Source organism: Coccidioides immitis (assembly GCF_000149335.2).
Source record: "Coccidioides immitis RS genomic scaffold supercont3.1, whole genome shotgun sequence".
Lineage (NCBI taxonomy): Eukaryota > Fungi > Ascomycota > Eurotiomycetes > Onygenales > Onygenaceae > Coccidioides > Coccidioides immitis.
Genome location: NW_004504310.1, coordinates 6,517,014 through 6,541,438, shown reverse-complemented (window position 1 = coordinate 6,541,438; position 24,425 = coordinate 6,517,014). Strand labels below are relative to the sequence as shown.

Sequence of the window (24,425 nt, the reverse complement as noted above, 5' to 3'; positions counted from 1 at the left end):
CGACGATGTCATAATGGAGCAAGATGTCACGTGGATTCAGGGGTGGTGGCTGCCCCGTTGGTGGCGTCCCAGCACAAGCTCTGCCAAGTCACATCGACGATCGGCTTGGCATCTCTCGGCAGATCCGCGGTCACTTCAGGGGAAGCGTGTCACCGGGTTGTTGGATAGAGCAATACGTTGCCCAAAGGTATAGAAGTATGATACAGATCTATATTGTTGCCACATAAATATGCTTGCTATAAAATATGCCAAAAGATTGCCCCAAAACACATACGAGAGCATAAGAGCCATTTCAAATGTTTCATGTCAAGGATCGAAAGCCCATCCGTCCTCCTAAAGTAGACTGCCATATCCTCACGCCATCAGGCCATCCATATTCGCAAGAAATATAATTAATTGTCCCAATCTCCATATTGCCGGTTTATGTTCAACGCCATGTATGCTTCGTTACTAGTCAAAGTCACCATCTTGTTCTGAATCAGTGCTGCCTCTCTTTTTCGTGTTTTTGGGTCGACCCTTTTGTCTCGGCCGCTTCGGCGCATTGCCGCTTGAAACTGAACTTCTGCGCTTGCTTGGTCTGGAACCATTGGTAGCACCCAACATTGCGCTCATGTTGCCAAAGTCTGCTGCAGAGTCATTGCCATCCCGGTCATCATCAGCGGCAACTCTCAATTCGTCGTCAATCGACATCAAAGTCGCAAACTCTCGACAGACCCTTGTCATTCCCTCGGTATTTTCCAGAGAAGCCATCGTCTTCGATATCGCATCCCACAATCGATCACCCCCGATGCCTTGCACTTTCGTTAGGCTCTTATTTAGATCTTTTGCACTTGCTTTACTTTCTTTCGGCATTGAATGGAAGCCAACGCCATAAAGACGGCGAAGGTATGTCCGAGTCTCCCAGAGCATCGATAAGGTTGCTGCTGCGGTGGCTAGCTGCTTCAATGAGTTGGGGTCCACTGAATGTGGTGCTTGATCTGCCGCAGCCCCGTCTACTTGCATTTGTTCGTTTGGGCAATCAATTTTCACGGGAAATATATCTGTTTCGATAGCATGAGCCACAGTGGTGCCAGTTGACGCAACGATGCGTTCCATGCATGCAACAGTGGCAAGGAGCTCTCCTATCTGTGCGTACTCGAAGTAGGCCAGATTTTGGCATACAAACCTTGCTAGCAACATATGTTCCGGTGGACTCCCGGCTACGTCAAGTGCGCGGGGCTGAAAATCAACCTTCGAACAGAGATTCGTCAAAAACTTCTTTTGATATTTGCTGTTACTTATCTTAATGATCTCGAATAGGGCTGCCAGTTTAGCTGAGAATGGGCGCGTCGAAGCTCCGGTCGGGTCGCCGACCACATCTCGCTGGTAGTAGAAAGCATCTTGAACGGCCCGCATATACTCTCGGTCGAACATTGACTCATGTTGCTGGTGAAGCATCTTATGCGTTTCAAAAGCGACGTTGGCAATGCTGGCATTGGTGGAGGTTTCTAAAGCAACAAGAACCCCAGCACACTCCTTCGGATGGATGAGACCCTGCCGATTTATACTAGCGATCAATTCGATTGCAGTTAAGGCATGGGAATCTTCTTTTGATAGAGCCGCATGAAGCATTTGCTGTAAGAAGTGTTGAGCAATCAATGCTGCTGCGCCGTCGTTTTCGCTAGCCTTCAAAGAACCGCCAAGACGCGTAGAACCCTCGCTCTCACCGTTGGTATCTTTAGTTTGGATTAACTTCTCCGATTTTCCCTCGTGAATAGAGAAAAATGCCAAAAACCCTTTCAAGACAATGTTTTGCAAATCTGGGCTGTCTTCTTCGAACACAGAGGTGAATGCAATCTTCGCTGGTTCCCGGCTATACTGGGCCGGCCATGTTTCACAAATGGCTCCCAAACTCTCGAGCGCCATGACCCTTAATTCGTGAGGATATTTAGACGACGCGAACGGCGATATAAAGTCGACCATTAAACCAGACACCGACGTTGCCTTCATGTGAGGAAACGACTGTGAGAAAAAGGCCAGGAATGACTCCAAATCACAATGTTTTCCGACACAGCCGGCAATCCGTATATAGCTCCTGACTCGTCCGAGTACATCGGCGCTGGTAGAGGGATCTACTTTGGCACTTACGGCTTGGTTGATACCCTTTAGAACAGAAATCGTAAGTTTCACCAAGCGTTCAGTGTTTTGTAGAACACCGTTGATCGTCCAAAGACATGCCATTACTTCATTAAGCTCTGTCCTCGCCAACTTCGACACGCTCTTGAAAAGGTCATTCTGGATGTCTTTAAGTAAAGTGTTATGAGACGTCGATAAATATGGTAAGACGCATCGGTAAATGACAACGACAGATCGGAATAACATGAGATCGTCAGCATTTGAGAGATGGCCAATATAGGGGTGAAGAGTTTCGAGCTGATCAGGGGTGAACAGCTTGGCATTCGCCCTCGCGAAGACAGTAATGGATTGTAGCAGTGACTGTAGCGTTCGTTTGTCTGTCTTGTCCGAATCGTGTATGATACGATCGAACATGGCAGCAACCACAGCCTTGCAGACATTAAAATTCAACGAGGCGGATTTTGCTTCAGCGGAAAGTTCATCCTTCACAAAAGCTTCGAACGTTGCTATGACACCCTCGTTCCTTCGCACCGACCCAACAATAAGATTCATCAGGTTTTTCAACGAAACTTTCGATTGTGGAGTGCCTTGCGTTGATTCGGTGAAAGACGAATGCAATGGCGAAAACCAAATCTCCTCTAGAGCTTGACTCGCTTGAACAGCCACGCTGCTTTCGTAATCGGTTACTCTTAGCAGTAACTGCTCGATGATGGTGAGCTTTAGTTCTTGATTAGACGTCTGAATATAGACATCTTTCATCAACCCAATAGCACGCTTTCTAACGCCAACAGTTGGGTCAGATGAACAAGCTAAAATTGCACGGCAACAATTCTCCTCAAGGCCTGGTTTCAGGAACATGCATTTCGCAATTAGACTTAGAGCGGAGTCGCGAACCATAGGCGATGAGTCGGTTGCACATCTGAGAATCAAGGATATCACCGATCCGTCCCGGTCAAGCAGGCTAGGATCTCGTTCAAGCATGTGGATGACGCTCTTTAAACTTCTACTTCTCACTTTAGCCTGATCGCTCGTTATTGAATTGAGAAGCACTTTGACAATTGTGTCGAATCCTTTGCAGAAACCACTACTCAGGACTATGATAAGATAGGCAAACCGAGCTTGCTGAGTCGAGATACGGTCAAACGCGCTAACACAGGGCAAGTCAGAAAGTGAAATATGTCTCGCAAGGGCCCTTACATACCTATTAGATTCGAGCCATTTTGGGTTGGAAAGTATATGACTCAAGGCTTTGGCTAGTTTACCAGCCCCTTGCGGATTTTTCGTTGAACCGCCCTGAGCTGAATCCTCATACCCGCTGCAAACCAGTTTTGCCCACTGCGCTATGAGGTAACCTCGGGCACTAGAAAGTTGCCAGCTACCAAGGTCCCCCTCCTCCAGATATTCAAGAGTCATTCGATAAGGCCCATCTAAAGATACTATGTCCTGGATGTGGAGAGCGCGATTCGAATAATCATGGAATAAATTGCGGAGATGATCTGTTAGGTCAGTGTGTCCATCTTCAAGGGTATTGCTCAAGTGCTGTGCTGTGGAGGTCAGGTCAGAGATTGCAGAACCCATCCATCCAAGTAACTCAAGGGACATATTTTTTGCATTCGCTGAACTTTTGTCGTGGTCCGCGATGGTAATCATCTGCGATGCGAGAACCCTTAGGATTAACTCCGCGCCAGGCCAGTCAGTGGAGCCTAGCACACTTATCAGGTCTTCGGTGAAAATATCTAAGAGATTTCGATAAGGCTGATCTCCTGACTTTGTGGATGTCATCGCCCGCTGAACGATGAATTTCGTCACGTATTGTGCACTATGGATAGCGTTGTCATACAGTAGCTCAACCTGGTTAGAGAGCTGTTTTATTGGTGATGTCTTCCTCTCACTTCCATTATTAGAGTCCTCTTCATCCTCCTCATCTGATTCATCGAGCGAGTTTGTTGCCTTTTGCAAAGAGCCTTTCGCCACTGTTAACCGCGACGAAGTTTGTTGAAGGGCAGTCGTCTGGACAAGCTGGATCACCAATGCAGAAAGGAGCTGAATACTTTTTCCATCAATGAGTTTGAATTGCCTCGCGCTTTGCCTGTTTGACGGCAGTTTTTCTAGGGACACCAAAATCTCATCGAGTATAAAAGGACGTTGCTCGGGATACTTTGCAAAGATTTTTGCGAGTACATCCATAGCAGCACGCCTTGAAGCCTCGTACTTCTGAACTCCTATGGCGGACTCTTTATCGTTGGGGGCATTTTCCACGAATATGAGCCTTGCGGCAAGAAATTCTATCGCAGTAATAGGCCCTTCTGCGAGGTCGACATTTGAAAGAAACACGGCAAGTCGCGATAATACTCTCTTCGTTTGGTGTATTACGTTCGATATGACTTGCTTCTGTGCAGAAAAGACATGGAAATGCGTGGAATCCTTGCCACTGGATCTGCATTCAACAACAGGAATGATACAATGATCAAAAACCTGGCCCAGCGCTGTCGGAATAGCGTGAATTAAGTCTTCAGGGCATAGATCCTTCGTACTTTGATTTCCTGGCATCGTCTGAAGTAGTGTTATTATTGCTAGCAGTGCGTTCTGCACATCTTCCAACTGTGTAATCCACCTTTCTATATCAGTATCTGATGGTGGACTTTCTAACTTGAAATCTGCGGACTGAACTGCCATAATAGGTGCTTCGCAAAGCCTTTGAATGTGTTTTATGTATTCAGTCGGAATATCGCCGAGACGCCGATAATCTGACACCTTTTGAAGCGCTTTGGAGAGTACTTCGTGAGTTTCGGATGACATTATTGGACCAAGATCCCCAATGGTATTTGGGAATTTAAAGAACTTGCCGCCCGCCTGGGCGTCTAGAGGTGCATCTGGAAGCAGCTGCTCTTCTGCCTCGAATATTTCATGCAGGAGACTTTGGAGTTTAACCAAGGCGGTATCTGATAGTTCCTTTTGGTCTCTGAGGGGCAAAGGGTCCTGTTTCTCCTCATTATTAGAGTCCAGTTTCCTGCGCTTAGCCGATCCCTCACCCGAGACATATTTAAAGTCCTCTATGTTAGACGATGGAGCTAAACCAGGGATTATAACCATGGGTTTCATCAGTTTCTCCAACTGCTGGCGCATTTGGTCTTCTTTATTGGCAGAATATGGCGGTTTCGACGACGAGAGAGGAGTGGGAAGCGTGTTTGAGGATTGGTGATGTTTTTCGGAGTTTGTAGTAGTCGGAGTTGAATCTATAAAATTCAAAGATGAGAAATATGCCTTCAAAGTGCAAAAAAATTTGTGATAACTCACAGTGAAAAGTTGCATCCGTGGAATCCAATATCAACTTTGCAAAGGGACCTAATTGACTGCGGCTCAAAGATTCACCATTCTTCTGAGGAGAAGAGTCGGAACGAAGGGAGGGAGGAACCTTGAAGTTGCTAGACCAATTGTTAACAGAATAATTAACAAAATGACAAGATGTGCGACGCACAAATCTGTTAGGTTGTCCTGCCTCAAGAGCTGTTGTAGGTACTCGCGAGCAGTTTCAAGACGAGTCGACTCTCCCAATCCAGAGCTGGCTTGTGTCTCGTTGTCTAGACTATCAGTGATCCTTCCAGCGACCTGACTATCGTAAGGGCGGGGCCATCCTGAAAGAGAAGGTTGGCCAACATCCGGGCGCATTATTGAGTCTGAGCAAGTAAGTAAAAGCTTCACCAGCGTAGGAAAAAGAGCATCCACGAGATTCTCATACCAAGTCCAAACACCGGGGCGCTGGTCATAGGAGAGTATTGTAATGCTTCATCCACAGAGAGCGGGCGGGGAAGCCGCTGGGATGCACGAGAGCTTGTGCCATTGCCCTGGATGACCACTGCCAGCCCCGGCTGGCGTTGTTGCTGCATGACGGCAGAATTCACAGGCGCCGTGTACTATCAAGGAGTGAAAAAGGAAAGGCGGACAATATTATCGTAGGCATGACTCTCTGGATATCAAAGAGATGCATGCCGCTCTCATAATTGTGGTTTGATGGTTGCCAGCTTCATGGTTGGCGGTTATTTCATGTCAAGTATGGATGTCCGCAGGTAGCTCGGCCAGGCACGCTCACTAGTCTGATGGTTTTACGTGATCTACCTTGACACCTTTTTTTTGCCGCATTTTGGCGCAGTCGATCCACCACATTGATTTCACCGCCTAGTTTTGCATGAACAGTTTTTTTGAAGCTTAGATAGGGGAGTCTTTTCTGCTCTGACATTCTCACCACTAACCATTTCTTTTTATCAATATGTCTGCAATTGGGTCATTGATTTTCTGTGTTGATTGTGGCAATCTCCTCAATGAATCCACTGGAGATGAAAATACAATTCTTGTTTGCGACATATGTGGAACGAAAAATCGAGGTAGGGCCTCACTTTCCTCTCACTTGTGCCTTTGATAGCTGGTATGATCCCGACTTTGTTCAATCACCAACTGATCTCTTGGATATTCATTAGACATTGCCTCCAAAACTATCATTTCAGAATCTAAACCAGAGGCATTCCCTTCTGCACTTAGGTCCAAAAGATCTGCCGTCCGAACATTGACTGCGGAAGACAAGAAAAAAGATGCTGTCATCGCACATACCTGTGACCAGTGTGGGCGTCCAGAAATGACATTTTACACATTGCAACTTCGTAGTGCTGATGAGGGAACTACTGTCTTTTACTCATGCGAGTGCGGGTATAAGTAAGTTTCATTTGGCATGCTTATCCTATATTCACAAAAGAAATCCTTCAAGGTGCTAACAGTTATTTCCATTACAGATTCAGTACAAACAATTGAAATCTCAGCTCTATATACACAATGTCAGGCGATACTAGGTAATAGGATTGGAACGACAGCCTAGCAGTGCAAACTTTGACTGATCTATGCCGCAACCGGTTGCTCCAAGATGTACTCTTGCTCTCCACTTTTCTCATATTCCGCCATATCGAGCGCAACAATAATACTGTCCCTCACCACTGTCTCCGGATCATTGACGAAGCGTTTTAACGTTTCTTCCACTCCATCCTCAGCACCCAGACTCCCAAGCGCCTCAGCAGCCTCATGGCGGACCATGCCGACTTCATTCTTATCGCTCAACGTAGCTACAAGACTGGGGATACTGGCGGGGTGAGAAAGTTGGCCGAACACAAACGCGATTTCGTGTCTGAAGAGCGCGGAACGATCCTTGAAACCTTCGGCCAGTGCTTCGATCGCCGGAACTGCTGTGGGCAGATCCGGGGGGGAGCACATGTCCCGCAAGGCAAACATAGCCCGATATCTTTTAAAAAGTGGGAGACTTGCGTCGAGGAGAATCTGTTTAAGTTCGGGAATGGATTGTTCGGCAGAGGAGAGTGGAAGAGGAGGTGCAGGGTCGATGGATGTAAAATCACTGGAGTGGAGTTAGAAGATGAAATTAAATTCTTCAAGGTCCCATTTACCTTTGCTTTAATTTTTCGGATTTACTGTCTTTGGACGTTTCCCATAGTATTCTATCGACTGCGATATCACACGTTTCTCGGACTACTTCCTCCTCCGATTCATCATCTCTGAGGCGCTGGAGAATAGCCAAGCTCCCAGCATCCCCTAGCGCGCCCAGAGCTTCTGCTGCTTCATGCCGGCACATTGCATCTTCCTGTGTATCCTCTAGAACCTTGCGGAGATGTGGGACGGTGTCCAGGTTTCTAGTTTGTCCAAGGCAGTATGCAAGCTCATGCTTGAGCAACGCCGATGGCGAGGAAAACGCAGCAGCGATTGCTTCGATAGCTGGAAGAGTCTCCTCCGTGGGAGGTTTCGATGAAGCGAGATGTTTCAGTGAAAATAGGGCGCGGAAGCGTTGTGCTAGTGGGGATGACTCGGAAGTGAGCACTTTTCGCAAATATTGAACAGAATCTTTAGAGTTGCCATTATTATCGGCATTGTCAGCAATAGTTGATGCCATATTTGATCCGAGTGAAAGAAAAGTAATGAATGTCTCGGTGTGTTGGAAAAAGATTGCGCCCCGGAGTTCGCAGGATCAAGAGGGGCATTTTTTGGCGATAAAAAAAAAGAGGAGCGGATCTGATAAGACACGATGACTTTAGTTATGTCTTGGCATTTGGTATGGGAGTGGCGGAACGGCGGAGCACGCTGATCCGCTGGGCAAAAGTAACATTGGATAAGTTAGTCGAAGGAAAAGAATATATTCTTTACGAATAGAATGAATATACTGATTGAGGTAGGAACTTGACATAAAATATTTGCCTCGGCATCACGAGGATACCCCGTTTTGAGAATCTGAAGGGACGCAAACGAGGCGTGTTAGATTTGTAGATAAAAAAGCGAGATAAGCCAGAGTAATGCCACTGTAGAGGGCGATAACGGCGATTCAGGGGGAAAACGTGTGGAAACGGTAAAATTGTACATAGACATGGCGCGCAATTGCTATCTAACATCTTATTTGGTTCTGATGTGCTTGAGCTTCTTAGGCACATGCAAAAAGTTATTCGCATATGCCTTAGGGTGGAAAGCTCGCTCATTCGGTTCTTGGACATAATATTCATACCCTTGTTTTTCGGCGAAACGAATTGCGTCTTCCTTCGATTTGAAGTTTATGTGGGTTCCCTGCATCGCGTCTGCAGATGATTGCCACCCCATCAATGGATTCTCCCACCGATGACCCTTTGACAGGACATCCCAGTCCATTCTCCAGTGATGATCATGCCAGGTGCCAGATTGCGTAGCGGGTTTGGCGGGCCGATAGATCCTACTTTGTGTTAGAACGTGCGCAGAAGGGAAGGTAAGAGTTTCCATACCTAACAGTTCGAGCCTGAAGGTCCGTAGGAGCACCTGATAGCACAGCAGCGGCAACAATATCACCGGGCTCACTGCCATCCATCACACGTTTGGGAACGGGGGAAAATAAACTAATTTGTCGGCTTAGCTGTCAGAGGTAGAGCTCAGTCTCGGGGGGTTTCTTACGAGGTAGCTTGGTCAACGGTTGCGTTATAATCAGGTTGGTGACGGGCCATAGCTTCTGAAGGAGACTCCCTCCGGATCATGGAGCCACCTCTGGACACGTCCGTCGGGGCGTCCTCAGGGCTGGTCTTGGGGGCCTTCTCATCAAGCTGGCGAGGTGCGGAAGAACTGACAAAGCGGGCATTGACCGGATATGCCAGCCTCGCAGCCCGCGCGCAGCCCGCATTGATATTTATTCTCCCCGGCCGTAACAAGGACATTTTTGACAATTGTGTCAATGCGAAGAACAAGAGAAGAGTATTCAAGCAGATGGCACATCCAATTGTGATGTTCCGGAACGCTCTGGAGATGACGATCCAAATGTGGTTAGCGCGAAAATGCCTCCACGCATCTTTGTTCCGATAAACGCCCAGTTCAACACTGAATGCCAGTCGACCGACCTCTGAAGAAGACATCATTTTGGTTCAATTGTCGCAGCGTTGCCAGGTATGCCACATCCCAGTTTGACACAATCTTTGTCCGATGTTAACAGCTTGAAATTTTGTTAGGTTTTTCACAATGAGTTACATCGTTCGCCGAGGGATTTCCACCCTCATCCCCCCCAAGGTAAAGAGAGCCACTCATTGCAAGCCGAAAACCCAGGATTGCTAATTGTCAAGTAGATTGCATCTCCCTCCGTACGTCCCCGCACTCAGTTCCCTTTGCCGACCGTCGTGTAACTTAATACTGGCGTGGAGGCCGCACCATCTTGCCTTTTCTCACTAACGTTCATCGAAGGCAATCGGTGCTGCAAAAGATGCCGCCCGTATGGAGCGTGTAGGCAATTTCTACGCAAAACTTCCTCGAGGACCGGCTCCTGCAGTGAAACCGTCTGGTTTCTTTGAGCGCTACCAGGCTAAGCATTTTGGCAAGAAGCCCACCGCAAAACGTACGTTAAACACCTCTGGCCATAATCTGAGTGCTATCTTTCCCGTCCTGGATATGAATATGAGGCTAACTAATCATTCCAATAGCCCTTATACACATCATTGTGGGAATGACACTTTTGGGCTACAGCATTCAATACATTACACATCTTCGTATGTTCTCCCTTCTTCTACCGGTCGCTCGCATTCTTGCTAAGCAGTTTTCTAGGTCACCACAAAAACAATGCCCACTAAGCTTGGCACGCCGAGCATTCTAGATGAATGGTGGAAATGTGTACATATATTATAGAAATGAATCAGTTTTGAGGTGTCATTGCGCAGTAACAAGTACATACCAGGACCGGAAGTCTAGGCTCTGGTGTAGTCAGACCTGACTTATGATCTCCAAAATGAAACCAAGAGAAAGGAAAAAACTAAAATAAAAGATAAGAAAGTAAAATTCAGTTAGTTGCTCACTGTCAGGGAACATCCGTTAACTCAGAATTCAACTTGATTGTTTGGGCTGAGCAAGCGCCTGTGACTGGCTACAATATCAGGTGAGCCTGGCAACAAGTGGTGATGGATTTGCCGCTAGCCGAATCGAGACATGATAGCTTGGCCACACGTCTGCTCCTTCAACCAACCTTAACTCTCTCATCTTTCTCTTCTCTGCGACTCTCTTTAACACACCGGACAGACTTACCGGGCTGTTGAGAACAGTTTTACCTCCGTTATATACTTTGGCAGCTCCTTTATTGCTGACCTTAGTTGTCTGGCCACTCTAACTTCCAGCTCCTGCACTCGCAACGGCCTCAGTTTAAGGCCGATTGGACTCATCTAGGTGCTCCATCGTGGCGGGATTCAGTTGCTAATCAGAAGTACGTCCCAGTCTCACATGTTATCGTGCTCCCGATCGTAATCTTGAGTCTTTCTTCGAATCTACATGTTCGATAGTTTGGGCACACCTTTCTCAGACTAACCAGCTCATCTTTCCAGCCATAGAACATTGTTATGGCAGAGCAGAGTAGCCACGATGTGGTAAACCAAACCCGGTCGGGCGGCGACCTATCGCCTTCCGACGTTCCTGCGAGCAAACCCGACAAATTCACGACCGGAGGGGATGGGGTGGATGTTCAAACTCTTGATAGCAAGCATCAGAGACGGCAAGATATAACTACGGCATCGCAGGACAAGCCGGATGGGAAAAGTATGCAGAGTACTCACCACCCCGACGAGCGCATTCCACCAGCATATGATACTGTGAGTCCTTTCGAACTCTTGTGTGGATAATCGCGATGATGTCACTGACTACGGCCCCAGAACACGCTCTCGATAGGCATAACCACACAAGATGACTTAGCGACAAGTACGAAAAAATTAGAAGCGAATGGCATCGAGTCTCCCATAGGGGATTACGGGACATCTCTCAATCACCTTGGGGATGGAAGCGGAGGTTCCGATACAGACGCCAGTCGAAGTGACATACGATCATCATCGAAAGATAGTACCCAACACTCCCGTACAAGCTCTGTTAAACGACCCGCATCTTTCAAGCCGGTATCCTTTGCAAAATTCTCTATATCGAAATCACCAAATATGGCCGCGGCATCTAAATATACTGCTGAGCAAGGTAAGCCCTTCCTGGCCCTTCTAGCTGCTTCCGAAATTCGAAGCTATCTGGCTAAAACATCCGCAGCTCCCTTTTCCGCCTCAAATACTTCGTCTGCGCCTGCCCAGCAGACATCAAGACCCCGTCTAGTTGCCAAGTCAACAAGTAGCATGCGCGACTCAACGCCGCGGGCTCTAGCTGGCAGTGGGAGGAGTGGATCCGGCGCACCCGATCCCAACCAGGTGTGGAATAAAAACCGACGTAAGATGTCAAACACCTTTGTTATACTGCAATAATGGGATTAATTAGAGACAATCTAGCCGTCCAGCCGCCCCCTACGAAGCACCTTACGGACGAAGAGCTAAAGCAGCAGTATGGCATTCATATGACTTCCCGCATTCAGGCCGATGGCGATGGCAAGGAAGCCAAGTGGGCCGATATTGATGATGACGAGGACGACTGGGCTCCAGAAACGATAGAATGGAATGATGGCACTAAGATTAATTTGACCCAAACCGAAACCAACCCTACCCCAACTCAGACGAAAGGCGAAACCCAAGACACAACCCAACAGACAACACTACCAGACAAGAAACTCATAGGACGTGGGGATGCCAAAGTTCTAGCTTCGAAACCACCTAACTCTCTTGGTCCGAACGCGACGATACTTAAACTTGGAGCGAACGCAGACAAGCAACAAGCCAGATCGGGCAGCGATTCAACCAAGGGAACCAATGACAAAGATAGCGCTATCCCCAAAGGTCTAGTGCCTCCGGCTAAGTCTCCTTGGGCTCCCTTGCCTCCCATTGACAAAGTCCCCGTTACCGTCAACCCCCCAACCCAACCACACCGGCATTCCCGTTTCTTCCATGGCGAACGCAGTGGTGTAGAGCCCACACCACCTCTGCCGGTCGCAGCTAAGGAGATTGCAGCCGATGATTTCAACCGGTCTTGGAGAGATACCCAATCAGCCGCGCCTCGGGAACTCTATAACTCTCAGTCTGGACGATATGAACCTGTATCAGAAATGCGCCGAGGGCAGTACAGGAACGAAGCTCACTTCCGTCCCTCATCTTTGCTTCAGAGGCCAAATCATAATGAGCAGTCTGGACCCGCAGAGCCTTCACCTGCTTTCCAGACAAACCGATCTAGTACCTCGCAAGAGAATACTTCGTGGAGTCGCCGTCGTGCATCATCTAACGTTAGCGGAGGAAGTGGAGTTATGGGCCGACGATTGTCCATGAGCAAGCCAGACCTCAGTCATAAACCCCACGATCTTCCTCAACCACGCCGAGGGTCACAACAAAATGAGCGATCTACATCTCCTCGCAGGCAATATCAGAAGGGTTCGTATATTGCAAGGGGGGCTTCTCCGTCGCGTCCACCAGTCCAGGGCATGCCAAATCATGCTTCCTCATCTCATTATACTCCGCCGGCCTCTCATGGTGGCATTGTCCATCCACTTGCGACAGATTCTCCCCTTTCGCAGATGCCTCCTATGGAAGATCCTATCGCAATGCAACAGCGCATCATGCGTGAGAAGCGAGAGATGGCAAGGCAGCGCAGACTAGAAGAGGAAGCCAAAGAAGAGGCCGCAAAACAAGAGCGGATCAGATTGAAGCTTGAAGCTATGGGCCCACCTCCATCGGAAAAGAAAGACTCTACGTCTGCGTTAGAATCTGCCAAACAAACCACTGTAGCTCCATCGCCACCAAAACCTCCACTTCCCGAGCCGAGCGGGGAGCCCAAACAGTATGGAATGATGAAGGTTCATCCTCCTGAGCCAGTGAAGAAATTGGTTCCATCAGGTGAGAGGCCTGATGTCAAGACAGGCATTACCGGTCCTCAAAGCCACCAGATATCATCTCCCCGAGAATCCAAGTTTGAAGCAGCTAGAACCTCCATGCCCCCTTCCATCAATGGTGTTCATTCGTCGACTGAAATGTCGGCGGTTCAGATGCCAGAGTCCCAGCAAGACGCATCCGGTGACCGAAATTTAACATGGAAAGGGCCGATGCCAGCAACTAGTTCTTATTCGTCATGGTCTGGTACGAAAATTGGTGCTCACCCCTCTGTTGGGAGCCTGTGGGGACCGCCAAATAACGATAAAGCGTTGGGCAACGGCACCTTTGATAAAAACCTCGCTGGATTCCCCTCAAGGGACATCTCGTCTCATGGTCCCCTTATGCTGTCCGATCAACCTCCCATCGGCCCGCCGCAGCACAGTGCGGAAAGAATCAATGCTTCCGAACGTACTAATCAACATTTACATGGAGTTCCGAAGAGCATAGCTGATAATGGTTCTTCATTGTCTCCTTTGCCCTCCCCAGAACAGCGCCCCGGCCGTTTAGCTGGTGCTGACAGCCTGAAACCGATTTCTCGCCCTGGGCCTATTGCGCCTCCTAATACATATTCCCAGGGCCAAAGATGGCAACAAAACCAATTTCCTCGACGTTCCGAAGAAACTGCTCCTTGGAATAATTTCCATCTAGCCGCGAGAAAAGCCGAGCTAGAAGAAAACGAGCGATTCCACCGGGAGCTCCAGGCTCGGCGCGAGGAAGAAGCCAGATCCGGAGTCAAGCCGGCATTACAGGTCACATTCGATGAAACTTGGCGACAAGTAAAAACCGATGAGGCTGGTCAGCGTAACGTCGTCTCAGTCAATAAGACAACCGAAAAGTCAGCACCTCTTTCCCCTCTACCCGGTCTCGAACCCATTGATGGCCTACCCTTCTCAGATCCGAACGCCAAGGTTGGGACAACCGCCCGGGGTTCCCGTTTCTTTCCCCATGGATCCGACCAAACCAAACGACCTTCGGATCGAGATAATGTTGAGCCTCGTAGCCCCTCTCCACCGCCTCCTGAGGAGGTATCAAGCCATCCCGCATTTACTACTGACTCTCCACGACCACTGGTGCATTTACCGGCTCCGAAACCACGAGTGAGGCTTCCACCGCGCAGTTCACCTCCTCCAGCTGCTCCTCCTGCAACATTTGCCTCCATGGTTGCCTCTGGTCCACCTCCTCCTCGTGGTTCTCAACCGATCGCTAGCACTGCAACTTGGCAAGATCGTTTCAATGGATTATTTGGCAAAAAGACCTCACAGCCTCCGCATGCGAAAAGGACTGTTCTCGCTGTTGCATCGGCAACGAAAGAGCCGCTTGAAGTTCTGCCGGACACCTTATCGGCGTCTGTATCGCTGCCTCAATTTGACGATGTTGAATCAACTCGGGACGCGGGTAAAGTAGCATCAAAGGAAGTAGAAGACGAGGAGGCTATCTTTGAGGATCGCGAGGCCGGATCTCTGCCGGTTGTAAAAGTCCCACATATGGCACCCAAAGCAGCTTGGCAGCCAGCATTGCCTCCTTCCCATCAACGCCTCCGTTCACGGTTCCAAAGACCTGTCCAAGTTCAGAGTATTGAGCCTTACATTTTTAGTTCACCCGACCGGAACAACCCTGGTGGTGTCACTATCATTATTCACTTGCCAGGGACTGAAATCTTAAAGACTCTCACAATGCCCGGCAAGGGTGGTGTCAGCGGCGGAAACAATCAGACACGCCATCGTTCACATAATTTCAAACATCGCAGAGGTGCGAAATCGCGAGAAGGTTCTGGGCCAAGTTCTGGGCCGTACCATACATCTCAACCTCCAAAAAAGATGTCATCTCCCACCTCTGGACCCTCGCGATCGCATTCTGGGCATGGAAATTGGGCATCCCGAGTGGCTGGTACTGCAGTTTGAAGAGCGTATCCCCCAGCTGGAATTATTCGATCCTAAATCTAAGTTTATCACACTGACTTGGTTAATGTCTTCTCCATATCTAATGAAGAGCAGCAAGTCTTTCGCGGGAAATCGTTGGCCACGGTCTCATGGTTTGGCGCTTTAACTGATTCTCGTATACCTTCTTTCTTTTCCCCTCGCGCCCTGTATCCTTATGTCTTACCAATTGTCTCCGAACATGCAATCCTTCCAACAGTCGCTATGTATTCACTCTTGAACTCGGCACAATTGTGTTAAGTTTCTACGAGTTTTACAGCTGGTGATTACTCCATGCTTTCCATATCAAACCTCCTATTACCAACTGTAATCATTATCCGTTCCAAGTTATTCTGCATTGTGTGGGCGTTATTGTGCTCACCGCCAGCTGGGCGGCTTCCTGACGACAAAGCTGACGCTGGGGTCTGTGATATTATCAACAACTTCCTGCTATCAGTTGCACAATTGCGTTCTACGTGGATGTCTTGTAATGCCAGTCACCTTTTGGGACTCCAATGGGATTGATGGATTGATTGATATCAGAAGGCCCTTGGTTTTATTTTGCTGTCATGAAGAAATGAATGCAATTGCTCCAGTGTATTAGCTGCTTGATAGTTGAAATCATTTATAATTACTGCATATTCCTTGCCAATTGATGGGCTTCGACAGTGATTGGAAAATGTCGCAATTTTGGAATAACTATTATTGGAGGTCCATAATTTGAAAGACTAATATGTTACAGCGCTTGAGAAGAAGAATCCAAAAAGACCAAAAGGTATGATGTTGGGTATTAAAGGAGCTTAGCGCCAGCGCAATGCATATTTCAAAGGACATCCATCGACATCCATCGCTATAAGAAAATGACGCAGAGTAAAAAACAGGATCATAGAGAAGAAAACTCGTAACGAATATCGTAGATTCATCAAAGTCGGGGAATTCTACCAATTCCACGTCCGGCTTGAGGCAGTGAAAACTGGTGGTTTCCACTGAAGACGCGAGGAATCGATTTTTCGGGATCCCTTGGCCTGTTCTTTTGCTAAACGCTTGTTACGTTGCTCGATGATTGCATCGGTGAGGACAATTATCCAGTTTCCTTTCTGCGTAGAGTATCAGCATAAGATCTGGGTTGTGAGAGATCGGTTTGCGAATGTATGGTAGCACTTACATTGTATTTGAGGAGGTTTAGTACCACCAAGGTCTCATGAACATCCTTCTCTGTCATGCCACTTAAACTTGCCAATTCACTCTCGCTAATGGCATCCCGACCGGGTTCCAGGAGAAGTTCAACCAGCGTTTCTCTCCAGTATTGCCGGTAGCCGAGTAGGCCCAGGTCACTCAGTGGTTTCTCAGGAGAGCCTAATTTGCCTTCCCGTTTGCTAAGCTCGTAACTAAATGCAATGAGCAGTCGACCGTATCCACGACGCTGATACTGTGGAAGCGTAAGGATACATGCCACATTGTAGCCCTCGGCTGATTCTTTCTCCTTGGAGAAATATCCGACGAGGTGGCAGCCCTGGGCATCGCGTGTAGTCATGCAGTAGAAAAGAAAAGGATCAACATCATAGTAGAGGGTCTTGTGGTCCAGGAATAACTTGCTCAGCAAGCACAAGTTTCGACACCATGTTCGCTGTCGACGGCCATCCACTTCAAAAAAAGATACATAATCATCCCGATAAATCTCGTTGCCTGGTGGATGGACGAGAGTACATTTAGATCGGTGTCTTTCAAAAGCACGTTGATCATCGAAATAACTGAGACAGAATTCATCGATGTAGACCATGTCCGCGTCGCTGAAGGAAGTCGGATACGGTGAAAAGTACCACGGCTCTATTTCATATTTTCCCATCTGGATTCGATTCAGGTTTCGCACACGATGGATTTCCGTGGGGTTCTGTGTCATGCTCCCACCCGTCCTCAGCTTCTCGATTTCCTCTTGCCGAACAGCTTCCTCGGCGGCTTTTTCTGCCTCTTCCCTGATTGCTGCCTTCGCTTCAGCTTCGGCAACATCAACCATCTCCACATCTTCAGAGTCCACCTCCAGTTGAGGAGTACCTCCAGCAGAGACGCCTTCGCTGGGCAGCTGGGGAATACTTATCGGAGTACCATCTTCACCGTTTTCCTTGCCACTACTGGCCTTGGACAGCTTGGATTGTTTACTGATATTGAGGTTCTTTCCTGCTAAAAGATCTGGAGTTGAAGATACATCTCGACTTGCTTGTCTTGCCCGCTTCAGTGAATTCTTGGGCTGAGCTTTTGTTGCGGCGGCGCCGCTAACTTTCTTCTTCTCTGGTTTCTCGGGCAGAGGCCATTCTACTTCTTTCGTTAAGTCAATCCGCGATGCAGGGATCCATTCTGCAACTCATAGTCAGTGATAAAGATTGCACAAGCAGCCAGCTTCGAGATATATGTATTCTATACGAACCGTCAAGACGCTTGTTGAAGTCGACATAATGTACGCTGTCGTCATGGTCAGTATCTCGCAGAAGATCAACAGGGCAGCGGAGTACATACTAGAAGGCGGGCCCATCTTTCCGCTGTCTCATGGACAGGATCTCTGCTTTCCGATAGTCGCCATCCTGGCAAAACCAACCAGTTAGCGCCAGCGAGCCCAGTAGATGTCACGTGAAGCGGTGCTGGGCTGACGGTCAACCGCAGCGAAAAGATTCTCCTCACCTTTTCGACAAACGCCTTAACACCGATCCTGGGCCAAGAGAATCAGTAAAGGACGATGATAATTCCAGGTAACCAGCAAGTCCCTATTTGAGGAGGGGGGAGAGAAGTTACCTTAGCGTATTCAAGGTGGCGAGGCTCCTTTCAACAGGATCTGGCGTGCTGGGTGCCTCTTGCGAGGGATCTCTGACGCCCATGATATTTGTCAGGCTGATTTCTACGTAAAACCAACAAAATCTGAGATGGAAGATGCTGTTAAAGTGGATTTTGTGATGGATTTTTTTTGGCTCTTCTGTGGATGGAACTTCGTGAGGACTTTTTTGATTTTCCTTTGCGTGCTGCTGGTTGGCGGTTGGGTTTTTGACTTCTCATTGCCACTCACCAACTGAGACGGCATCATCCGCTGGATTGTACCATTGCTTCACCACTTGCCGCGCGGAATCACAAAAAAAGGCTCGTTAGGTACCAAACAATAGTATTTCTGATTATAGTCACTCCTAGAATACATTTTGCTACCTGCTGAGAGTAAGCACGCCCAATTGCATATGTATAATCATGGTTGCATCCCGAATACTCTGTTGTTATACACGCCTATAGTTAATGCCACCCATTAATACTGCCAGCTTCAAGAGAATCCAACTCCTCCTTGCGCTGCCTGTATACCTCTTGAGCTTCGCGCTCCCGTCTGGAAACAAAAGTGACTTCCTCACGAAGGCTCTCCACCCGCCCCCGAACAGCGGACTCCTCTGCAATCTGCAGCGTCCTGAATGAATCTAGATCAAACTTAGCCTTCTGCAGCGCCTCATTTGCTTCCAAGATCTTATTTCTCAATGTCTTCGCCCTGGCCTGATATCCACCGTAGTGCAGCGCAACTTTTTTCTCTAATTTATTACCCTGTTCAGCAGTTTCTATCAAGGCATTCTGCACCCTGTCAAATGCCGCAGTCATATCCTTTTCCTGTTTCGCAAAGTCGTCCTCATCCGTGTAGATTGAAAGTCCCGGAAGCGCGGATGGGCACTCGTGTAGAGACGCCCACGAACTGTCAAAGTTATTCTGCCACTGCTGCAACACTTCCGATGATACCTCGGCAGCAATGTCCTCTCTAGCTTTGGCCAAAAGGTCGTTACTAAAGAGCTGACGCTTAGGTGCTTTGCCCTCAATATGCATACCCTGCAATGGGAACTTGTGTGCATCGTGCGCAATAATGATCGCCATCTCCCGTGCAACCATTTGCTTTACTGGATCTTCAACTTCTTCAACTTGTTTCATCAAGGCTGCGATGTCTAGTGTCCGTGGTCGAGGAAGGCCACGTTGATAAACTTGCGTCTGGCGCTTGAATTTCTCCTTCGCCGCTTCTTCAGCGGCGGCTTTATTCCTCTTGTCCCGCTCAGCGGCATCCTCTTCACTAAGAGTATCCGTCATGATCGGTTCTGGTTGCTCTGACGGCAATTCTTCAAGTTCCCATTCCGTCTCCTTCGGTTTAGGAAGTGAACCAAGTTGCTGGCGGAGTTGCCTCCGTATAAAGTTTTCCTGGATCTTCATCTCTTTTGGAGTACTCGCCACAGGGAGACCAGTGTCTTTATTAATCATGAAATTATCCCGGGGCGTGCGTAAGGGAGTGGCCCCCGGACCTGCCTGCAGAGGAGTACCTCCGATAGTACCAGCGCCACCCTGACGGAAAGGAGTTGCCATGGGATTTGGCGTGACCATCTGGTGCTTTCGTGGTGCAATGCCTTCAAATCCAGTGGAACCGCCGCCTTCAAGAAGAGGTGCGTTCTCTCCACCGAGGAGAGATGACTGTGTCTCAGTCAGAGCCTTAATGTTTCGGATCTCATTTGCTATTCGATCTTCCTCGGGAGGAGCCCTTGGTGTTCGAATCGGGGTACCACCAATAATACTCGAATAATTGGCGATAAGACCTCGTGTCCCTTCATTATCATCATCTCCGGCCATTCGACTGGCCCTCTCCCCGGCCATACCCATTTTCACAATCTCCTCTAGCTCGCCCTCGCTAACCTGAGGTGAAGGGAGGACTAGCGCCCGGCGCTTGCTGCTTTGTTCTGCTTCCCGGATACGCTGCATCTGACCGGCTTTTGCAGCCGCTGCAAAAGCAGCAGACGATCCAGTTTTGTCGTTCTTCTGCCGTTTTTTGTCTTGTTCTTCGTCTTGGTCTCCTTTTCTCTTATTCGCTAGCTGCTGTTTTCTTGGGTCGAACATCTCCCTTTGTCGTTCATTTCGTGCCTGCTCCTCAGTGGTATTGTAAAAACCAGGTGCGGGCTTTTTCTCGAACGGAATGTCTGCGTTATAATCCATCTGCCCCTTTTTCGTCGTAACAACCTTGATATTGATTCCGGCATTTTTAAGTTCTCGTCGCTTCTGTAGAACGGCCAAACGTCGTGATTCTTCCAACTGTCGCTCTCTAGCTTTGCGTTTCGCTTTCTTGCCTTGAGTGTTGGCAAGGCGGGCACGAGCCTCGCTAAGCATTTCCTTTTCATCTTCATCAAGGTCGATGGTGTCGGGTCGAGCCGGCTTGGATTCCGGATCAGGATCTAGTTCTCCTGGTCTACATATCCAGTCAGCGCCATTGGCAGGGCGTAATACGGGGAAATGATTGGATTGCAACGTACCGTAGTCTTCTAACATCATCGGCGCTGGGAGCTGCAGTTTCGCCGCCAGCAGGGCCACCCAAACCTAGCTCATCAGATTCTCTAGCCTCCGCTTCGTCCAAGAGTTTCTGATATCTCTCCAGACATTGCGTAGCAGTTCTTCCGACAATGGGCGCTATCGTTCTCCATTGGGTGGGCATCAATTTTGCCAGATGAAGTAATTTCTCATCTTCCTCCTTCGACCACTCGACTTTGCGAATAGCGGGGTCCAGCCATTCCGACCAACGAGCTTTGCACTGCTTCGGCGTCTTGCGCGCAAGAAGTGACGATACTCGAGCCCACTGGTTCAATCCATACTTGGAGACCGCGACTTTGACGATCTCATCCTCGATGTTAGTCCTATGGCACCAAGGAATGTCAGTAAACCGTACAGGCCACGCAGCAGTCAACAGCAAGGGACGAGCACACATACCAAACGCCTCCCTTGACGACAGGCATCTTGATGGCTTTCGACGTATGTCGGGGAGAGCTGTATGGCTTGATGAGGTCGATTTGGGCATCGCGTGAAGGGAGATGGGAAGCTGGCGTGTGTTTTATCTTCTGGGTGTCTTGGCAGCAATCGCCACGCACCACTCACAGCCTTCGCCCAAGTCAACTAGTGAACAAAAAATTGCGGGTGATGATACGGAGTACTCCGTACAGAATACCGAACTGAAAAAAAAAAAAAGAAAGAAAAGAAAGAAAGAAAGGAAAAAGAAAAGGAGCTGCAGCACAACTGAGCAGGGCAGCAAGACGGTGGATTAAATAACAAACATGGCGACCAATATTGAAGCGCCACACCAATACAATCAACCCTCGAGAAAGGGTAAAAAGGCTTGGAGGAAGAATGTGGACGTGTCGGAGGTCCAGGAGGGGCTTCGACTGCTTCGGGAGGAAGAAATTCAAGGGTAGGTCGCTCTGAGCGTCGCTGGAAGTTGTCTATGGATTGCAGCTGATCCTAAGCCTTTTTATAGCGGTGTTCTCGCAGAAAAGCCTTCAGGGGACCTATTCACAATCGATAAGCTCGGGTCAAACGAGATAGCAAAAAGGCCTCCGAAAGCATCAAGACCGCTAAAAGCCGATGAGATTCTAGGCCTACGCTCTGCTATCAATGCTGTCGATAGCCGGAAACGCCCAAATCCCAAAGTCACGGATGGAATAGTCGAACCTAAAAGCAAGCGAACGAGAAGGGACTGGGTGACCAAGGAAGAATGGCTACGACTCAAAAAGGTCGCCGCAGAGGCAAACGTGCTAAATCAAGATGTCCAACAAGGTGCTTCCTACGACCCGTGGGAAGACAACCCAAGCGCACCTACACCCGAGGACAATCTCGATTTCATCCCAAAAACAAAGCCGAAAGTTGCGCCTGCAACACTAAAGCGCCCACCGATCTCACTCGCAGCTAACGGCAAACCAATACCTTCTGTGAAAACACCCGATGCCGGAATAAGCTACAACCCCACCTTCGAAGATTGGGACAAGCTCTTGACAGAAGAAGGGAACAAGGAGGTAGAAGCGGAAAAGCAACGCTTACAAGAAGAAAAAGCGGAGCAAGAGAGACAGACGCGAATTGAAGCAGCCAAAAACGAAAACGACGAGGCTAAATCTGACGATGAGAGTGCGTGGGAGGGATTCGAAAGCGAGTATGAGGCCCCTGAGGGGTTGAAGAAAAAGCGACCTGAGAGGAAAACGAAGGCCCAAAGAAATAAGATAAAACGGAGGAAAGAGGCAGAAAGAAAGGCAAAGTGGGAAGCGAAGATGAAGAAGAGAGAAGAGCAAGCGTCTCAAATCAAAGCTATTTTGAACGCTGTGAAAGAGAATGAGGAAGCCCGGAAGTTGAAAGAGAAGGAAGCTGAGTCCTCAGAAGAAGGGGATGACCGGGTTTTGCGGAAGAGGTCATTTGGCGGTAAACATCTGTAAGTTGCTCTAGGCCAGTTTTATGTCCTTCGTATCATGCTAATCGCACTCGCAGAGTTCCTGAAAAACCCCTTGAAATAGTGCTTCCCGATGAACTACAGGATTCTCTTCGGCTTCTGAAGCCAGAAGGAAATCTGCTAGGTGATCGCTTTCGGAATTTGCTTGTACAAGGAAAACTCGAAACCCGGAAACCGGTCTCCCAGCCCAAAAAGGCAAAGAGAACGTACACCGAAAAATGGTCTCACAAAGACTTCAAAATCTAGTGCTGGGCGCTACGGAAGCTTGAGTGCAATGATCTCTAGGTCGCTAAATAATTTAGTCAATGAATTCCCAATTTGTTTATTCTCTGTTGGAGTCTAAGGTAGCCCGTAACTTGCCGATATCGATGTAGAAATCCATCTGACGTTCAACGCGACTAGCCTAGGAGTCCTCCATCACCTCCTCAATTTTTCGGACTTACAAAATTCCGTCGAAGACAAGGTTTGCACCGTTTGCATCTGCGGAAAACGCATTTCGCAAACCTCCCTCCGCAGAAGAGGAATATGACACACCCGCTGGAAGTGCTGCAGGAGCAGACCGACCATGGAATTGTGACAGATATGCGAAAATGGATCTAAAAGATCTATCTAGCAACTGGAAGAAGCTCCAGTCGACCCTGAAGAAAAGCAGCACCTCAACGGTCTCGAAACGCAGCGCCAGCGAACAAGTCCGGCAGAATGGAGTGAAGCGGAGAAGGCAGTCATCTTCCCGACATACACACACAAATACCAGTATAGAAAAGCGGGAGCGGGTGTTTAAGAAGCGAAAGATGTCCAGTGTTACTGCGGAAGTCGCTGATGCCGTGGAGAAGCTTGCAGTCGACGGAGATGCGAAGACCAAGGAACCTACAATACAGTTGACAGGGAACGACATTGGCCGTGAGCGTATTAATGAAGGGCTGTCAGCTACGTAAGCCCCTCAGTCCCTTTATCACAGCAGCCTGACTTCGACATCCGTGATGCTAACCATCAGCAGTGCTGAAGCAGGAAAATACATAGCCATCGACTGCGAAATGGTGGGGGTCGGGCCAGATCCAGACCGCGAATCCGCGCTTGCACGTGTGAGCATAGTCAATTTCGCTGGAGATCAAGTCTATGATTCCTTCGTCCGAACCAAAGAGGAGGTAACAGATTGGCGCTCGAAAGTTAGCGGAATCACACCGGAGAGCATGGAGCACGCTAGAAGTTTTGAAGAAGTACAGAAAGATGTCGCGAGTTTACTGGATGGTCGTATTTTGATAGGCCACGCCGTGAAAAATGACCTAAACGCCCTGCTTCTGAGCCACCCAAAACATGATATCCGTGATACAAGTTTACATCCTCCGTACCGAAAAATCGCCGGGGGTGCTAAACCGCGACTGAAGATATTGGCGGCTGAATTGTTGGGGCTTCAAATACAAGGGGCAGCTCACTCAAGTGTTGAAGATGCTAGGGCAACAATGCTGCTGTTTCAGAGGGATAAGGAATCGTTTGAGAGGGAGAACGCGAAGAGATGGCCTGTCCGTGTGCGGAAGGATGCTGATAAGGATGGGGCTGGTAGCCCGAAAACGAAGAAGAAACCAAAGAAGAAGCGAAAGAAACGGTGATCGGCATTTACAAATCTCAAACCCTCCTCTTTGCAAGTGCATCTACGGAGTATCGAGCGAGAAAACGCGATACAGTCCGATTGCACATCGCGCCCGTAGGCTAGACCGATTACATAATAAATTCACTTTAGCCAGCGCACGCGTCCAACGCGTCGCGAACCGACGAACATAAATCAGACAGACAATTTCCAGTTAATAGATCTCATTTAAACTAATACCA

The 24,425-nt window shown here is 48.5% G+C and overlaps 10 protein-coding genes across 10 annotated transcripts; 5 read left to right on the top strand and 5 right to left on the bottom strand.

Annotated features, from left to right (window-relative positions):
• Nucleotides 1–179: 179 nt before the first annotated feature.
• Nucleotides 180–6,164, bottom strand: CIMG_00749 (sister chromatid cohesion protein Mis4). Its single transcript, XM_001246977.2, has 5 exons — nucleotides 5,855–6,164; nucleotides 5,594–5,792; nucleotides 5,413–5,540; nucleotides 3,317–5,351; nucleotides 180–3,262 (listed from the first exon to the last, which is right to left on the bottom strand). Exons 1-5 carry the CDS (start codon nucleotides 6,000–6,002, stop codon nucleotides 451–453), a joined length of 5,322 nt encoding a protein of 1,773 aa, XP_001246978.1. The 5' UTR covers nucleotides 6,003–6,164; the 3' UTR covers nucleotides 180–450.
• A 212-nt stretch (nucleotides 6,165–6,376) lies between these two features.
• On the top strand, nucleotides 6,377–7,644 carry CIMG_00750 (DNA-directed RNA polymerase I polypeptide). Its single transcript, XM_001246978.2, has 3 exons — nucleotides 6,377–6,497; nucleotides 6,591–6,822; nucleotides 6,900–7,644. Exons 1-3 carry the CDS (start codon nucleotides 6,383–6,385, stop codon nucleotides 6,916–6,918), a joined length of 366 nt encoding a protein of 121 aa, XP_001246979.2. The 5' UTR covers nucleotides 6,377–6,382; the 3' UTR covers nucleotides 6,919–7,644.
• CIMG_00751 (deoxyhypusine hydroxylase) lies at nucleotides 6,869–8,141 on the bottom strand. Its single transcript, XM_001246979.2, has 2 exons — nucleotides 7,560–8,141; nucleotides 6,869–7,510 (listed from the first exon to the last, which is right to left on the bottom strand). The coding sequence occupies exons 1-2, from the start codon at nucleotides 8,057–8,059 to the stop codon at nucleotides 7,003–7,005; spliced, it is 1,008 nt and encodes a 335-aa protein (XP_001246980.1). The 5' UTR covers nucleotides 8,060–8,141; the 3' UTR covers nucleotides 6,869–7,002.
• Nucleotides 8,142–8,361: 220 nt separating this feature from the next.
• CIMG_00752 (NADH-ubiquinone oxidoreductase 21 kDa subunit) lies at nucleotides 8,362–9,383 on the bottom strand. The gene is made up of 3 exons (XM_001246980.2): nucleotides 9,079–9,383; nucleotides 8,913–9,023; nucleotides 8,362–8,863 (listed from the first exon to the last, which is right to left on the bottom strand). Exons 1-3 carry the CDS (start codon nucleotides 9,333–9,335, stop codon nucleotides 8,554–8,556), a joined length of 678 nt encoding a protein of 225 aa, XP_001246981.1. The 5' UTR covers nucleotides 9,336–9,383; the 3' UTR covers nucleotides 8,362–8,553.
• A 116-nt stretch (nucleotides 9,384–9,499) lies between these two features.
• Nucleotides 9,500–10,314, top strand: CIMG_00753 (ATP synthase subunit F; the record flags this gene model as incomplete). Its single annotated transcript, XM_001246981.2, has 6 exons — nucleotides 9,500–9,561; nucleotides 9,624–9,681; nucleotides 9,738–9,752; nucleotides 9,853–10,003; nucleotides 10,089–10,154; nucleotides 10,210–10,314. The coding sequence occupies 6 exons, from the start codon at nucleotides 9,500–9,502 to the stop codon at nucleotides 10,233–10,235; spliced, it is 378 nt and encodes a 125-aa protein (XP_001246982.2). The 3' UTR covers nucleotides 10,236–10,314.
• Nucleotides 10,315–10,659: 345 nt separating this feature from the next.
• CIMG_00754 (uncharacterized protein) lies at nucleotides 10,660–16,000 on the top strand. The gene is made up of 5 exons (XM_001246982.2): nucleotides 10,660–10,858; nucleotides 10,977–11,187; nucleotides 11,317–11,610; nucleotides 11,677–11,850; nucleotides 11,910–16,000. The coding sequence occupies exons 2-5, from the start codon at nucleotides 10,992–10,994 to the stop codon at nucleotides 15,332–15,334; spliced, it is 4,089 nt and encodes a 1,362-aa protein (XP_001246983.1). The 5' UTR covers nucleotides 10,660–10,858; nucleotides 10,977–10,991; the 3' UTR covers nucleotides 15,335–16,000.
• A 266-nt stretch (nucleotides 16,001–16,266) lies between these two features.
• On the bottom strand, nucleotides 16,267–18,312 carry CIMG_00755 (histone acetyltransferase esa1). Its single transcript, XM_001246983.2, has 6 exons — nucleotides 18,134–18,312; nucleotides 18,023–18,050; nucleotides 17,861–17,925; nucleotides 17,772–17,806; nucleotides 16,515–17,701; nucleotides 16,267–16,446 (listed from the first exon to the last, which is right to left on the bottom strand). The coding sequence occupies exons 1-6, from the start codon at nucleotides 18,214–18,216 to the stop codon at nucleotides 16,288–16,290; spliced, it is 1,557 nt and encodes a 518-aa protein (XP_001246984.1). The 5' UTR covers nucleotides 18,217–18,312; the 3' UTR covers nucleotides 16,267–16,287.
• A 165-nt stretch (nucleotides 18,313–18,477) lies between these two features.
• CIMG_00756 (pre-mRNA-splicing factor cef1) lies at nucleotides 18,478–21,154 on the bottom strand. Its single transcript, XM_001246984.2, has 3 exons — nucleotides 21,098–21,154; nucleotides 20,647–21,024; nucleotides 18,478–20,582 (listed from the first exon to the last, which is right to left on the bottom strand). The coding sequence occupies exons 1-3, from the start codon at nucleotides 21,121–21,123 to the stop codon at nucleotides 18,617–18,619; spliced, it is 2,370 nt and encodes a 789-aa protein (XP_001246985.1). The 5' UTR covers nucleotides 21,124–21,154; the 3' UTR covers nucleotides 18,478–18,616.
• A 207-nt stretch (nucleotides 21,155–21,361) lies between these two features.
• CIMG_00757 (60S ribosome subunit biogenesis protein NOP53) lies at nucleotides 21,362–22,844 on the top strand (the record flags this gene model as incomplete). Its single annotated transcript, XM_001246985.2, has 3 exons — nucleotides 21,362–21,572; nucleotides 21,639–22,580; nucleotides 22,637–22,844. Exons 1-3 carry the CDS (start codon nucleotides 21,439–21,441, stop codon nucleotides 22,842–22,844), a joined length of 1,284 nt encoding a protein of 427 aa, XP_001246986.1. The 5' UTR covers nucleotides 21,362–21,438.
• Nucleotides 22,845–23,125: 281 nt separating this feature from the next.
• On the top strand, nucleotides 23,126–24,425 carry CIMG_00758 (RNA exonuclease 4). Its single transcript, XM_001246986.2, has 2 exons — nucleotides 23,126–23,529; nucleotides 23,596–24,425. Exons 1-2 carry the CDS (start codon nucleotides 23,189–23,191, stop codon nucleotides 24,203–24,205), a joined length of 951 nt encoding a protein of 316 aa, XP_001246987.1. The 5' UTR covers nucleotides 23,126–23,188; the 3' UTR covers nucleotides 24,206–24,425.

Bases quoted from the DNA above. Each gene is read 5' to 3' on its own strand.
- CIMG_00752 (XM_001246980.2), bottom strand. From the start codon at position 9,335: ATGTCCTTGTTACGGCCGGGGAGAATAAATATCAATGCGGGCTGCGCG. The intron at 9,024-9,078 runs GTAAGAAACCCC...CCGACAAATTAG, and splicing joins ACCGTTGACCAAGCTACCTC to TTTATTTTCCCCCGTTCCCA. The intron at 8,864-8,912 runs GTATGGAAACTC...AACACAAAGTAG, and splicing joins CTTCAGGCTCGAACTGTTAG to GATCTATCGGCCCGCCAAAC.
- CIMG_00751 (XM_001246979.2), bottom strand. From the start codon at position 8,059: ATGGCATCAACTATTGCTGACAATGCCGATAATAATGGCAACTCTAAA. The intron at 7,511-7,559 runs GTAAATGGGACC...ACTCCACTCCAG, and splicing joins TCCGAAAAATTAAAGCAAAG to TGATTTTACATCCATCGACC.
- CIMG_00754 (XM_001246982.2), top strand. From the start codon at position 10,992: ATGGCAGAGCAGAGTAGCCACGATGTGGTAAACCAAACCCGGTCGGGC. The intron at 11,611-11,676 runs GTAAGCCCTTCC...AAACATCCGCAG, and splicing joins TAAATATACTGCTGAGCAAG to CTCCCTTTTCCGCCTCAAAT. The intron at 11,851-11,909 runs GTAAGATGTCAA...GAGACAATCTAG, and splicing joins GGTGTGGAATAAAAACCGAC to CCGTCCAGCCGCCCCCTACG.
- CIMG_00758 (XM_001246986.2), top strand. From the start codon at position 23,189: ATGGATCTAAAAGATCTATCTAGCAACTGGAAGAAGCTCCAGTCGACC. The intron at 23,530-23,595 runs GTAAGCCCCTCA...AACCATCAGCAG, and splicing joins AATGAAGGGCTGTCAGCTAC to TGCTGAAGCAGGAAAATACA.
- CIMG_00750 (XM_001246978.2), top strand. From the start codon at position 6,383: ATGTCTGCAATTGGGTCATTGATTTTCTGTGTTGATTGTGGCAATCTC. The intron at 6,498-6,590 runs GTAGGGCCTCAC...GATATTCATTAG, and splicing joins ATGTGGAACGAAAAATCGAG to ACATTGCCTCCAAAACTATC.
- CIMG_00756 (XM_001246984.2), bottom strand. From the start codon at position 21,123: ATGCCTGTCGTCAAGGGAGGCGTTTG. The intron at 21,025-21,097 runs GTATGTGTGCTC...TTGGTGCCATAG, and splicing joins GTCGTCAAGGGAGGCGTTTG to GACTAACATCGAGGATGAGA. The intron at 20,583-20,646 runs GTACGTTGCAAT...CTGGATATGTAG, and splicing joins GATGATGTTAGAAGACTACG to ACCAGGAGAACTAGATCCTG.
- CIMG_00749 (XM_001246977.2), bottom strand. From the start codon at position 6,002: ATGCAGCAACAACGCCAGCCGGGGCTGGCAGTGGTCATCCAGGGCAAT. The intron at 5,793-5,854 runs GTATGAGAATCT...TTACTTGCTCAG, and splicing joins CGCCCCGGTGTTTGGACTTG to ACTCAATAATGCGCCCGGAT. The intron at 5,352-5,412 runs GTGAGTTATCAC...TGAATTTTATAG, and splicing joins CACGGATGCAACTTTTCACT to ATTCAACTCCGACTACTACA.
- CIMG_00755 (XM_001246983.2), bottom strand. From the start codon at position 18,216: ATGGGCGTCAGAGATCCCTCGCAAGAGGCACCCAGCACGCCAGATCCT. The intron at 18,051-18,133 runs GTAACTTCTCTC...CTCTTGGCCCAG, and splicing joins GCCACCTTGAATACGCTAAG to GATCGGTGTTAAGGCGTTTG. The intron at 17,926-18,022 runs GTGAGGAGAATC...TGGTTTTGCCAG, and splicing joins TTAAGGCGTTTGTCGAAAAG to GATGGCGACTATCGGAAAGC.